This window comes from Plecotus auritus (assembly GCF_963455305.1).
Source record: "Plecotus auritus genome assembly, chromosome: 3".
Classification (NCBI taxonomy): domain Eukaryota; kingdom Metazoa; phylum Chordata; class Mammalia; order Chiroptera; family Vespertilionidae; genus Plecotus; species Plecotus auritus.
This window is the reverse complement of record NC_137772.1, coordinates 170,205,944-170,219,460: the sequence shown is the minus strand read 5'-3', so window position 1 is coordinate 170,219,460 and position 13,517 is coordinate 170,205,944. Positions and strand designations below refer to the sequence as shown.

Here is a 13,517-nt window from a genome sequence, read left to right as displayed (position 1 = left end):
CCGCTGCATTCCACAACCCTAGCTCCTTTTTCCACTGTCACGTCTAGGAGAGAAACAAAATCTTATATCCTAAGTGTATTCTCCCAGTCAAGGAAAGTTGGAACCCGAGGAGCCCCCTGGTGGTCTATTTTTCTCACTGCGGAGCCCGTCAGTTCCCAGGCTCCTTTAATACCTGGAATACGCCCCCTTCCCCGCGCGTGAATCTCGAGTCCCGATTGGCTGGGCCAGGGCCAGTGGCGGGGCGTGGGGCGCGCCAGAGCGGCGCTAATTGGTCGGAAGAGGCCAGGGGAAACTTCCGGGAATGCCCGCACTCCCGCGTTCCATTGAGCTGCATCCGGCGGCCGCGGGGGCCTGTGGCTCCCCCTGCGGGCGGCTCAGCAGCATACACTGCGGTCAGCCTGGCTGGGTGGTGGGCTGAGGGTGGGGGTGGGGGAGGGGATGGACCGAGTCCCGAGTTGTACGGATGAGGGTTCGGGAAGGTTTAGAAACTAAGATTCTATTCCCTGGCTCTGCACCGGGTTCCCTAACCTCCTCTCCGTCGGTTCCCACACCTCGGGGCTTGAGACTGAAAGAGCATCCCGGGAAGGGGCATTCCAGCCCCCAAGCAGCCTATTCAGAGACCCCCAAAATCTGATCTTGAAGTTGGAGGCCCCCGGGAAAGTTCATTTCTAACCTTTTAGAAGAGTTAGAGGGTTTGAGGCTGCCTGACTCCAGGCGAGTGTGGTAGGTAGACCTTGGGAAGTGGAACATGGGGGCGAAGGCTCCAAGCGTTGAGTCTTCATCCCCTTTTCCACCTTCTAGTGGGGTTCCGAGGCTCAGGCAGCATGACGACGGAGACCTTCGTGAAGGATATCAAGCCCGGGCTCAAGAATCTGAACCTCATCTTCATTGTGCTGGAGACAGGTGGCTATGCTGGGCCGTGGACCCTCTGTGGGGGTTCTCAGGGTTGGGGGGCAGAAAGGGAAGAACATCACCTCCGTCCTTAATTTGCTCCCTGGGTGGCAGGGTGCACCCCAAAACATGGCTCACGCCCAATCGCTCTCCTAGACCCCAGCCAGAGAGTTGCCCTGATACATGCAACTCTTGCCAGATCCAAGCCTCCAGTGTCACAGGGGCCTCTTTCCACTCAGCACCCTCTCCATGGCGCCGGCTTCTCCACTCCCCACCCCCACCCCAGCCTGCCCCAGAGATTTAGCTTTGCCCTGTTTGTACTTTTCCCTCACCCCACAATGTCATCCTTCTGACCACTCCCCACTCTGTTCATCTGTTCCCGCCAGGCCGAGTGACCAAGACAAAGGACGGTCACGAAGTTCGGACCTGCAAAGTGGCTGACAAAACGGGCAGCATCAATATCTCCGTCTGGGACGACGTGGGCAACCTGATCCAGCCTGGGGACATTATCCGGCTCACTAAAGGGTAAGCGGGCTGGTGACTGCTGGCTATCCCAGGGCAGTAACAGTCGCGGGGTGGGGGGCGGTTAACAGTCCCTGTAACTCTCTTCTGAGTACTCTGAATCCTGCATTTTGTGCCCCCACAGGTACGCTTCAGTGTTCAAAGGTTGTCTGACGTTGTACACTGGTCGTGGGGGTGATCTTCAGAAGATTGGAGAGTAAGTACTCTTGGGTTTTGGGATGTAGAAGCAGCAGGCCAAGAGGGGAAAATTAAGGTTTGCAAGAAGGCAGCATGAGACAGCATGTGCAGTCCATGTCCTATATCTGGACCTTTCGGAGGCCTCTAGCACTGGCCCAGAGGATGGGTCTGAAGCTTTGGCCACTTTCTCTCCTTGCAGATTCTGTATGGTTTATTCTGAGGTTCCTAACTTCAGTGAGCCAAACCCAGAGTACAGTGCCCAGCAAGCACCCAACAAGACGGTGAGTCCCAGGGCCATGATGTGGGGGTGGGCAGGGCAGGGCAGGTCAAGAAGCATGGTAGGAAGAAAGATCTGAGTTTAATTTGTACCTTCAGGTGCAGAACGACAACAGCCCTACAGCTCCCCAGCCTACCACTGGATCCCCTGCTGTTTCTCCAGGTAAACCTGTTTCCTTCCCTACCAGCCTTATCCCTTTCCCAAATCTCTCTTCTCTATATATCCCCTTATACCAAATTCTTCTCCCAGTTCTCTGGCACATCCCTGTGGTGAAAAGATCTGGTTGGGGACCTGTTTCTGTGACTGGTAGAGCTCTTGGTACCCTTTTGCCACCACCACTCCAAGGCAAACATGAGAACAGTTTGTCCACAAAGATTGTACTCCTTCATTCTAGCTTGTTTTTCTCCGCTCCTTGTCTGGCAGAACCTGCCCTTTTCTCTTGCTCATTTTGATTTGTTCCCCAGTTCTAATACACAGCATTCTTGTATGATTCAACATAGAGCACACTCTGCACAGCTTCTGAAACTAAAGGCCCCGCTGCCCTTCTAGGCCTTGGGATCATGATTCTTCCATCTCATGTACTTCAAGCCCCTGCGTTTTGGTATTCTCCCTGTTCTTTTGCAAATCCCTGTGGATTTGATCTTACTGCTCATCATCAGCGTTTAATTAGAATCATTCCCAAACACACCTCCTTCATCTGGTGGTGGCTTCTCCTCAGGGACCTGTTCTCCCTGCTCTGTTCTCCCTCCGGATCATCTCTCAGCTGACCCCACTGCTCCCTGAGTGTTTGGCTCTATCTTGTCTCCCATCCATGCATTAGGTTTCTCCCTGTGACACTAGGCTTCAGGCTGCCTCAACCCTTCCCCAGTTTGTGTCTGCATCCCCAGTTACCATGGTTTTTCAGAATTGTTTGTGTCAGAACCACCAGGGGTCATGTGTTTTTTTAGAAACACTATGAAATAGCAACATTTAATTCCACCACAAAAATTAACATCCATGGGGGGGGGGGGATGAACATCCATGTTTTTAACTGAAAATACGACTATTACATATTTTCAGGTCTCCATAAAAGTATTTTAATTATGGTACATGTAAGCCCATTTACTTTGGTATTCTTTGCCAGATGTTTATCCACTTTGTCTTCTGCCAGTAGATACAAAAGGCTTAACAAAAAACGTCTGGCATCAAAACTTACCTTTGACTTTCTATACACTCTCCAAACTTTTTCTGTGAATCGAGGAAAGAGCATTATTTTTTCAGTTCTGGCTGCAGATACCTTAGTCTGGTACAGTAGGGTTCAACAGGAATGTGGTCTGAGAAGCACTAGCCTGTAACTGCTACCCCATTAGCGTTCATAGTGCCCCAAGTATGTGAGAGGCAGACATCTGCCTTCATGTAGCAAACTTTTATAGATGAGGGATGGCAAGGAATAAATAAAACAGCACCTGCCTTTAAGAGCTTGTAGTCTATGAAGGAGATGGTTGCCTGGCCAGTGTGGCTCAGTGGTTGAGCGTCAATCTATGAACCAGGAGGTCACTATTCAATTCCCAGTCAGGGCACATGCCTGGGTTGTGAGCTCGATCCCCAGTATGGGGCGTGCAGGAGGCAGCCAATCAATGATTCTCTCTCACTACTGATGTTTCTCTCTCTCTTCCTCTTCCTTCTTCTCTGAAATCAATAAAAATATATTTTGGGGAAAAAAGGAAATAGTCACACAGACGATGATTATAACACACCATGGGTGCAATGATAGTGATATGCACAGCTGTGGGAGCACCAGGAAGTCATCTCACACACCTGGCTGTAATCACACATTTAAAATGCGTGCGCACATGCGCACGCGCGCACACACACACGTTATTTATTAGTGGGAAGAGGTGGAGTGAGAGAATGTGTAATAATTTTTTTCCTTATTTTTTTAAATATTTTTATTGATTTCAGAGAGGAAGGGAGAGGGAGAGAGAGAAACATCAATGATGAGAGCAAATCATTGATCAGCTGCCTCCTGCACGCCCCCTACTGGGGATCGAGCCGGAAACCCGGACATGTGCCATTGACTGGAATTGAACCCGGGACCCTTCAGTCCACAGGCCGATCGATGCTCTATCCACCAAGCCAAACCAGCTAGGGCTTTTTTCCTTATTCTTATCTGTATTTTCTAAAATGAACATGTGTCATTGTGATACACACCAGGCCAGTCCTTGGGTTACATCGGACTCAACATAAGTCGTTTTGTGGTTACGTTGCCATCTCCCATTTATTTATTAAAAAAAAAAAAAAGTTCCATCATTTCGACGTATGTACATATGTGCTTTATGCTTTTTATTAATTATTTACCACAAGTAAAGGTCAGGAATTGTTACCTTTTAATTTTTTTTTACTGTTTCACTTCATTACTGCTGTGTATGTGCTCCATGTGTGTGACGTAGGTGCTTATGTAGGTGGGTTCTGACTTACGGCGAAAATCGCGTTACGTTGCGCCGTAGTAGGAATGGGTCTCAGACATAACCCGAGGACCTACTGTACACACACACACACACACACACACACACACACACACACACATAAATGAAAGTTTATTTAGAAAGTTATAGCGGTAGAAGTGAGCTGTAGAAGGAAAGAGCTAAGGAAACAAGTTACAGAGGCAAAAGAAGGGCCTTGGAGTTTAGGAAAGGACACTCGATAAGCAGATTGGATCGGGTGTGCTCTGTGGGGAGAGAGAGTATGGGGTTTATTGCGTTGTGTGTTTTTTTCTTAAAGATCCTTCTTACAACACAGAAACTTCAGGCCCTTCCCCTTCCCATGCTTTTCCAGTTTCACAATCACTTTTGGTACAGGGGCATTTTGTCAGAGGTCCTTGAGCCTAGAACCTAATTCTAGGTCTGACTCCCAATGATACCAAGATGAATAAAAGAGAAAAATATCAATCTAGAGTTCATGTAGCAACTTCTAAACTGACAGAGTCTTTGCTGGGGCTCCATTCATACAACCCACATTCTTTGCACTTGGTCCAGTTGACATTAATGTGCAGTTGTGCTTGATTAAATACTATACTATGCTGTTCCCTGGGGTATTGGGGGAGGCCCTGGGGATACACCCGTCTCCTACCTTAGTTCTCTAATTTCTGTGTTTTTTCCCCTTCTCCCACAACTAGCCTCTGAGAGCCAGAACGGAAATGGACTGAGTGCCCCACCAGGTCCTGGTGGTGGCCCGCACCCCCCTCACCCTCCTTCCCATCCCCCCAGCACCCGAATTACCCGAAGCCAACCCAACCACACACCTGCCGGCCCTCCTGGTTCCTCCAACAACCCTGTCAGTAACGGAAAAGAAACCCGGAGAAGCAGCAAGAGATAGCAAGACATTCTTCCTCCCTTCTCACCACTGACCATAACCCAAGTGTCTGCTAGAGAACACAGCCTCTACTGGGCTGCTAGCTTGGGGGTGGGAAGGAATAGGTAGCAATATTTTGGCCACTAAACTTCACTAAAGGGGTGGTGAGAAGTGGCCTTATCCACTCTAAACCCATACTCACCCCTTTGTCCAGCTGAAGCTGCCTGTGCCCTGGGATTCAGGGCCTCTGCCTGCCCTTCTTCCTCTTTAGAAATGAGTTATGGTCTGTGTCTTGTATGTATGTGATGTTGAAATCTAATTGAATCCCTTCTTCCCAATAAACGTTACTACTCTGTACTAGACTCCTTTGCTTTTTGTGGGGAAATGACAAGGTGAGCAGCTGGGCATTTGGGAAATGCCCTCGGAGGTGGAGAGGAGATAGGTTACCGGCAAGGAGGCCTAGGCAAAGCAGGTCTGCCCCTTTAAGGTAGTGTCCCTCCCCTGCCCCCTCCCTGCAGGTGACCCTTGCCCGCCTGCCTGTCTACCCCCCCTCATAGCTGGAACCTAGAAGGCTGTGTCCCCCTTCCTCTGGGCGTCCTTTCTGTCTCCTGCTATCAGGTAATACCAACCTTGATCCCTTGGGCCAATCACCCCAATCAGACTGCTCCCCTGATTTTGAGCCAGGTCAGACATCAGAGGGGAGCCGAGATACTTCTTCCCTCTTCCCAACAGAGCTTCCCCTTTCTTGGTCATTTGATTCCCGAGCTCTGGCTCTTACTCTCTGGGGTGGGGAATTGCAAAAACAATGCCTTTCCTATGCACGTGGGTTGCCACTTAATCTGCTTCTTCACCCTCCTCTCCAGTTTAGGAACAGCTGGGTCCAACTTTCCCAGGGAATGTGGGGATGGGGGTGACAATGAATGAAGCCCAGTGCCAGATGTAAGGTAGGTGGGTGAGAGTATATGCAGGGAAAGGCTAAAATAGTACCAACTGGGTTAGAGGGTAGAGTATTTAGAAGAAAAGACCAGGCCTAGATTCTCCTTAGCCATGTGGCTTTTCCAGGGGCAGAGGGTGGCCCCTCCCTACTGGGGGCCCCAGCAGAGACTGACCTTTGACCCCATCCAAGAGACCAGTGAACCATTAACTCCTCTACCATGTGAGCCTTCCCACACTTGCCCCACCCCTGACCCCGCCCCAAGGCAGGTGGGCTAAGAGGGGGGGCTTGTCCATCCCAGCCTTCCATCTGACATCTGACGTGGCCTCCATTCCACCTGGGAGCCTGGAGGCTGAGCCCCTCTGGATCCCCACCCCGACTGACTCAGGAACCTCTTAGTGTCCACAAGGCCTGACGGGGACCTAAGGTGACGAGGTTCTTCTGCTACCAGTGGAGGTGAGGCTCTGGGGATTGGCGGGGGATACAGAGGTAGGGCAAAGTTTAGGGGACAGGGAATAGACTGTCAGCTCTGGGTCAGGTGAGGGGAGCACTTTGAGTCAAAGAAGGTGTTCTAGGAACTGGCAAATGAGAGGAGAGACTGCTCCAGCTGGAGGCAATGGGGAGGGAGAAAGGAGGCTAGAGTGGGGGCTGAACGAGGAGTGAGGGGTCCCCTCTGGCCCTGAGCTGAGCAGCAGAACAGGAGCATCGACCCTTCCTCCTTGTTCTTCCAGGGCACAGTCCTCAGGATGTTCCGGGGGGAATAGAAGCTAGAACCAGAGCCTCTGACCAGTTCCTCCCAACAATGGGGCTCCCAACAAGTCACCTGCTGGCTGGCTTATGTGTGTGTGTGGCCTTGAGCTGGGGAGAGGGCTCAGCCCCCAACCTGGGCCCTGCTGAGCTGGAGCAGAACCATTACCTGGCCCAGCTGTTTGACCTGTATGGGGAGAATGGCACGCTGACTGCAGGGGGCCTGGCGAGGCTTCTCCACAGCCTGGGGCTAGGCCAAGTTCAGGGGCTGCGCCTGGGACAGCATGGGCCTCCAGCTGGTCGGCCTGCACCCCCAGCAAGAGACAACGCCACACATAGGTACTAACCCCTTCCCCCAGCCCAAATCCCACATCCCAGCTCTGTAGTGCTCAGATCACTCTCCAGTTGTCTACTTCTGATTCCTAAAGTAAGATTTCTGAGGTTACAGATTGTTCAGAAGCGGACTCCTTGTATCGCCTTAAGGCTTCTTTTGCCTCTATTGCCTTCTCATTCTCTCCTTTCCAAATCCCTGTGCCCTTCAATTCCTTGCTTTTAGCCCCAAAGCTCAATGTCTCCAGGCTGACTTGACTCCCGATTTGTAGCATTTTTGGCTGTTCCACGACTCCAATTTCCTGTCACACCCATGTCCTGTATTCCCATAAGCTGACAATTCTCAGATCCTCCCAGGACTGACATTTTATGGTTTCTGGGTCCCAGGAACTCCAGCCAGTGCCTGGTCTTCCCTCTTCCTCTACACTCCCTGGTAGCCTCTCAAGTGGGATTTCTCAGAGAACACGAACATCTGACTTTTTTTTTCCCTTTAAATCCTCACCCGAGGGTATTTTTTTCATTGGCTTTTAGAGAGAGTGGAAGGGAGGGAGGGAGTGGAGCGGGAAAGAGAAACATAGATGTGAGAGACACATCGATTGGTTGCCTCTCGCCCGGGCCATGACCGGGCCAGGGATCAAAACCTGTAACCCAGACACATACATACGTACCCTTGGCCAGGAATCAAACCTGAGCAAGACCCTTCCGTCCCAGGCTGACCCCCTAACCACTAGGCCAAACCGGCCAGGGCTGGGCATCTGACTTCTATCCCATCCATCTAGGCCACAGGACCCCAAATTGAATGTGGATGTCTGGGCAGAGCTGCCTCTGGGTCCCTCAGGGTGGGGTGACCTTGAGGAACCAAAGGCCCCCCACCCACCCCATGGGCAAGCCCCCTCGGGCCTGGACCTGTTTCACAGGCTTCTGTTGCTGGACCATTCACTGGCTGACCATCGGAATGAGGATGTGAGTCTGATGATCTATGGAGAGGGGGAAGGAGCCATGGGATTTAGATGGCATAAAATATTTAAAGAGTAATTTAAACATTTTTTTTTTATTTAGTGATTTTAGAAACATCGATTTGTTGTTCCACTTTTTTTTTTTTCATCATCATTTATCCCCTCTTCCACCTCCACTCACCCCACCGCCACCTTGTTTCACTTATTTAGTGCATTCATTGGTTGATTCTTGTATGTGCTATGACTGGGGATCGAACCTGCAACCTTGGTGTATCGGGATGACACTCAACAACTAGCTACCCAGCCAGGGATAAAGAGTCAGTAATTTAATACAGTCCTTTTTAAAAAATCCAGATGTGGTCTTTTTTGTTGTTGTTAATTCTCACTCAAGAATATTTTTCCATTGATTTTTAGAGAGAGTGGGAGGGAGGAGGGTAGGAGAGAGAAACATTCATCAATGTGAGAGAGACATATCAATTGGTTGCTTCCCATATGCCCCCCATCTGGGCTGGGAATCAAACCCTGTGGTTTCAGGGCTGACTCTAAAAACTGAGCAACACTGGCCAGGGCAATCCAGATGTGGGCTTAGGGTATGTTATCCCAGCTTAGGTGTCATACTTGAGAAACCAGAGAAGCAGCCCAGGGTAGGCTGTGGGGCTGGTTATCCAGAGAGGAGACCTGCAGAGAGCTGACAGCTGTCTTCACCCAGAAAAGACAGAGAACTTGTTCCACATACACCAGAGGGCAGCCAGAGCTAACCCGGAAGCAGGCCTGGCGAGAGTGAGCCCCCCAGAGCAGGAAGCATTCAAGCCAAGGCTGGATAAACATGTGACAGGACTGTTGAGAGGAAGGTTTGATAGCATTACAGGTTTTTTTCCCCTTCTAAGGATCTGGACTGGAGAACTCTAGTTGTCCAACCAACTCCATGATTAAATCAGTGAAATCATCAGGTGCTCGGCAGGGAGGAAATTTTTTTGAATATTTGCATTGGATTGAGTATTTGAATATTCACTAATTAACACATACTGAGTACCTGTACCTGTCCCCCAGTCCCTCCCGGATGCACAGGAGCGGGGCAGGTGGGGGGGGAGGGGCGGTGGCGAGAGGGGGCCTGGGAAAGACCCAGGAGTCCAGGTGGTGGAAGGGCAGATCGGAGTCACAGTTGAATGTATGACTCCCAACTCAACTCCCTTAGTGTCTGAATGGCTCCCAGCTGCTGGTCAATTTTGGCCTGAGCCCCACTGCTCCTCTGACCCCTCGTCAGTTCGCTCTGCTATGCCCAGCCCTGCTTTATCAGATCGACAGCCGTGTCTGCATCCAGGCCCCAGTTCCAACCCCACCAGGGGATCTACTATCTGGTCAGTGAGAGAGGGTGGTGGGGCACCCTGAATCCTGGTAGGGAGTGGGTTCCTTGCCAAGAAAGGGGGTTCATTGGGGTACTGCCTCCCCTTGCAGTGTATCTTTGCCTCTGAGCCCCCCTCCCCCGATTCTCCAGCCCTGGTTCACAGTGCCCTGGCAGTCCTGCTGCTCAGCCTCCCCACACCCCTCTCACTGCTGCTGCTTCGCCTCCTGGGATCTCGTCTATTGCGGCCCCTGCTGGGCTTCCTGGGGGCCCTGGCCGTGGGCACCCTTTGTGGGGATGCACTGCTACACCTGCTGCCACATGTACGTGGATCCCCTTCCTTATTCCCCTGCCCCCACTGGTGGACAGCCCCTCATATCCAAGTGTTCCCAGTCATAGGACATCCCTCCCCGTCAGCCCACGGCTGCCTTCTGGTAGAATGTGAGTGAAGGCTTGCCACCTCACACCCAGGAGGGGCATGGTCGGGTGCAGGGGTTTCTGGGGTCGCCCTGACCTCCTCTCTGTCAGGCACAAGGAGGGCATCACTCCGGACCTAGCGAGCAACCAGAGGAAGACCTGGCTCCAGGGCTGTCGGTGCTTGGCGGTCTCTTTCTGCTCTTCTTGCTGGAGAACCTGCTAGGGATTCTGCGGCGTCGAGAGCTCAGGCCAGTGAGTGATACCCTTTTTTCCTCCTCCTCCTGAGATCAGGGTCCCAGCCAAGAACTGGCCACATGAACCAGAAGGTGAGGGACTGAGCATGCTCCTGGCTTCACCATTTGCCTGACTGCAGGCCCTGACTGCTAACGGAATGGGCAGGCTCCCTCAGCATAGACTCAGGACTCTGTCTGGCCCAATAGCTTCCTCTCCTGAGTTCAAGGCAACAGCAGGGAGATGTCAAACTGGGAAGAGAGTAGAGGCCAAAAAACATCCCCTAGTGCCAAAAACAGAACCAGGTGTTCATTTTCCCAGCTGGTAGCCTGGCCTCTCCTTAGCCCCCAGCTCTGCTGCCTCCTCCACCAGGAGGGATACCCCCCCTATTTTAGAGATGCTGCAGGCGAAAAAGAAAGAATCTCAGAACACCAGACCTGGACCCAGAGGACAGCAGTGGGATGGCACTTCAGCCCCTACCAGCAGCTCCAGGTAACTAGAGGAGAAAATGAGGACCAGGCTCCCAGTCTCATTTGCAGCCACTAACACTGTCCTTGTCCTTCTTCCTGAAGAGCTAGGGGCTCAGGGCTGCAGGGAGCCACACAGCCACCCCCCACCAGCCCCACTCCCTCCAGGGCACCAAGGCCACAGTCATGGGCACCAGCGTAGCAGTGACACCAGTATCACGTGGATGGTCCTCCTGGGAGATGGTCTGCACAACCTCACTGATGGGCTGGCCATAGGTATCACTGGAGGGGACAGAGGCAGGTCAGGGGCGCCTAGTTACGGGCAGGGGCTAGGAGAGGGGCCCAGGAAGGGGAAGATGAGAGGCCCGCAGAGAGAATGTAGGCCCCGGCCCCCTGAGAGAGCTTTCTTCCAGACTGCCCACCTCCAGTTCTGCAACCCCAGGTGCTGCCTTCTCTGATGGCTTCTCCAGCGGCCTTAGCACCACCCTCGCAGTGTTCTGCCATGAGTTGCCTCACGAACTGGGTAGGAATGGCAGTGGGGTTGGGGTGGAACGTGGAAGTTGGCGGGTGACACTGGTGAGGGGCAGCCCTGGCTTATTCCCTCCTCCCCTGTCCTCTCTTCCTAATAGGTGACTTTGCAATGCTGCTCCGGGAAGGGCTGCCCTTTCGGCGGTTGCTGCTGCTGAGCCTAGTGTCTGGAGCTCTGGGACTAGGGGGTGCAGCCCTGGGGGTGGGGCTCAGTTTGGGCCCCGTCCCCCTCACTCCCTTGGTGTTTGGGGTTACCGCTGGGGTCTTCCTCTATGTCGCCCTTGTGGACATGGTGAGGTGTGGGGTAGTGCAGAGAAACTGAGGGGAGGGGGAGGTGGGTGAGGAGGAGAGGGGCCACATGGAACAGGCTGCCGACCACAGGCCTGCAGAGTCTGAAAGACCAGGGCCTGGAAGAGCTGGGGCGGGGGCTGCTGATACTTCCTGACACCCTCTCATGTTTTGGGGACAAGGCAGGACCCTGATGTTTTCCTTTTCTTTCAGCTACCAGCCCTGCTGCGTCCTCCCGAGCCCCTCCCTACCCTGGAAGTGCTCCTGCAGGGGCTGGGGCTGCTGCTGGGGGGCAGCCTCATGCTCACCATAGCCCTGCTGGAGGAGCAGCTGCGGCCCCTGGTCTCTGATGGCTGACGGGCCAGTGGAAAGGCATCCAGCTGCCTTTCCTTCCCCCCAACCACAGGAATGGAGGCGGGACACAGGGCCAGTAGGAGCAATAGGATTTTAATAAACAGAACCCATCCTAAAGCCATGACTACGACAGTTGTACTTGCACCAAAACAGCATAGAAAACCAGGATGTGGTGGGAGAGGGCTCAAAGCAGGTTGGGGGAAGGACATGAGTTGGACCTAGAGGATGCAGGGTGCATCAATCTGTGGGGACAGCATTGTGCTTTAGCCCAGGGAGGAGGGGAAGGGATGGGGCAATGCACTGAGGTCCCCCCTTTTTCCTGCTGCCCTCAGCACCCTGGGGATACAGGCATCTGGGCAGGTCTGCCCTTTATTGCTGACCACCAGCATTAACACCCCTGACCCCAACACTAGCACCACAGGTGGATCCAAGGCAGGGAGAAGGGCAGGAAGGGGAACATTGCTTAGAGAAAGATTCAACTAGAATCCAGTGAATTGTGCTCAGTTCTCTTTACTTCCTACAACCGAGTACATGGGTCACAGGGTGGAGGGCACAACAGGACATGGAACATGCCCCTCGGTGCTCCCAGCACACCCTTGCACACAGGATGGTGGTGTCTGCAGCATCACAGGTCATGCAGGGCACAGGAAGGGGAGGATCACACACACGTAGACGTCCGCAGCGAGTACCAGACAGAGAACACCCCTGAATATACACAGCTGTACACAGGGAACCCCCAGGTCCCCAACCCAACCCTCTCCCCTGTCTTGCCGTCCCCCAGGCAGGAGGAACTGTATTGCTTTGAGAGAGCCACCCTGGGGGCCACTCTGCCAGGCACCCTCCCCTCCCACCCAACCCCATTTTGGCACATCTGCAAGACACACAGCAGCGAGAGTAGGCACCCTCCCTCCCAGGCTTCTGTGGCTTGGAGTTGAGGAAAGGGATAGGGGACTTCATCCTCCATCTTTCCCCTAGCCCTTCCCAAACCCTACCAAGCCCACTCCAGCCGGAACCCACCCCCACCCCCAAACGCACACATACAAAGCTGAGCTACCCAGGAATACAGGGAACAAGGAGATTGTCCGGGATGGGAGCAGAGGCCGTGGGAGAGAAAGGACTGGAAGCAGAGACCCCACCTGCTGTGGGGGTAAGACTGGCACAACAGCTACTTTAGTGCAATTGGAGAGGGCGCCCACAGTGAGGGATGGACATGGGAGGGGAAGGCTCCCCCCAGCTTCCCTGGGAGCAAAGCCCGGCTCCCCAGGGGAGGGGCCTCGCAGGAGTGAGCATGGGCCAAGGGTGGATCCTCTCATCACCCGCCGCCCTCTGCCCTCCCAGGTGCAGTGACAGTGTCCCCCTCACACCTAAGTGGGCAACAGCAGCCTCAGAGTCAGTACCTTCAAGTAATTCATAGAGCAGACCCTCCCCACCCCAGCTTCCTCCCATCTCTGGGATTTGGTCGCTTCTCTAGGGGTTGGGTTGGGAGGAGGGAGTCCTCAAGACAGACCCTTCCTTTTCTATCTCCCTCTTCCCAGACCACTGGGCTTGGTCCTCAAAGACTCCTCACCTCCGCCCTTGCCCAACAGGGTCAAGGTGCAGCGGACTGGAGCCACCATGATCAGGGGAAGGGCTGCTTTGCTCCTTCTCCCTCCTTCTTACAAGGTAGGGTTCAAACTAGGCAGGATGGGGCCCCACAGGGGTTTGCCCCGAGGGGGGTTTCTGGGCT

The 13,517-nt window shown here is 53.3% G+C and overlaps 2 protein-coding genes across 10 annotated transcripts; both read left to right on the top strand.

Moving 5' to 3' along the window:
- The first annotated feature begins 315 nt into the window (after positions 1-315).
- On the top strand, positions 316-5,556 carry NABP2 (nucleic acid binding protein 2). 2 transcript variants are annotated; one of them, XM_080660883.1, is made up of 7 exons: positions 316-392; positions 802-903; positions 1,278-1,416; positions 1,538-1,609; positions 1,790-1,871; positions 1,966-2,029; positions 5,022-5,556. In XM_080660883.1, the coding sequence occupies exons 2-7, from the start codon at positions 825-827 to the stop codon at positions 5,219-5,221; spliced, it is 636 nt and encodes a 211-aa protein (XP_080517009.1). In that variant the 5' UTR covers positions 316-392; positions 802-824; the 3' UTR covers positions 5,222-5,556. The 2 variants fall into 2 exon arrangements, with proteins under 2 accessions (XP_080517009.1, XP_080517010.1); XM_080660884.1 differs by having other exon boundaries at positions 390-723.
- A 190-nt stretch (positions 5,557-5,746) lies between these two features.
- SLC39A5 (solute carrier family 39 member 5) lies at positions 5,747-11,941 on the top strand. Of its 8 annotated transcripts, none has more exons than XM_080660880.1 (13): positions 5,747-5,815; positions 6,061-6,141; positions 6,433-6,587; positions 6,863-7,217; positions 7,988-8,171; positions 9,360-9,522; positions 9,660-9,829; positions 10,035-10,175; positions 10,550-10,646; positions 10,727-10,897; positions 11,064-11,144; positions 11,251-11,351; positions 11,651-11,941. In XM_080660880.1, the coding sequence occupies exons 4-13, from the start codon at positions 6,934-6,936 to the stop codon at positions 11,792-11,794; spliced, it is 1,536 nt and encodes a 511-aa protein (XP_080517006.1). In that variant the 5' UTR covers positions 5,747-5,815; positions 6,061-6,141; positions 6,433-6,587; positions 6,863-6,933; the 3' UTR covers positions 11,795-11,941. The 8 variants fall into 8 exon arrangements, with proteins under 8 accessions (XP_080517006.1, XP_080517001.1, XP_080517007.1 ...); XM_080660875.1 differs by having other exon boundaries at positions 11,251-11,441; XM_080660879.1 differs by having other exon boundaries at positions 5,751-5,815; positions 6,531-6,587; positions 11,251-11,441.
- The last annotated feature ends 1,576 nt before the right edge of the window (positions 11,942-13,517 follow it).

Excerpts from the sequence above, each read along its gene's own strand:
- NABP2 (XM_080660883.1), top strand. The coding sequence starts at position 825 with ATGACGACGGAGACCTTCGTGAAGGATATCAAGCCCGGGCTCAAGAAT. Across the intron at positions 1,610-1,789 it reads GATCTTCAGAAGATTGGAGA|ATTCTGTATGGTTTATTCTG; the intron begins GTAAGTACTCTT and ends CTCTCCTTGCAG. Across the intron at positions 2,030-5,021 it reads ATCCCCTGCTGTTTCTCCAG|CCTCTGAGAGCCAGAACGGA; the intron begins GTAAACCTGTTT and ends TCCCACAACTAG.
- SLC39A5 (XM_080660875.1), top strand. The coding sequence starts at position 6,934 with ATGGGGCTCCCAACAAGTCACCTGCTGGCTGGCTTATGTGTGTGTGTG. Across the intron at positions 9,830-10,034 it reads TGCTACACCTGCTGCCACAT|GCACAAGGAGGGCATCACTC; the intron begins GTACGTGGATCC and ends CCTCTCTGTCAG. Across the intron at positions 11,145-11,250 it reads TGAGTTGCCTCACGAACTGG|GTGACTTTGCAATGCTGCTC; the intron begins GTAGGAATGGCA and ends TCTTCCTAATAG.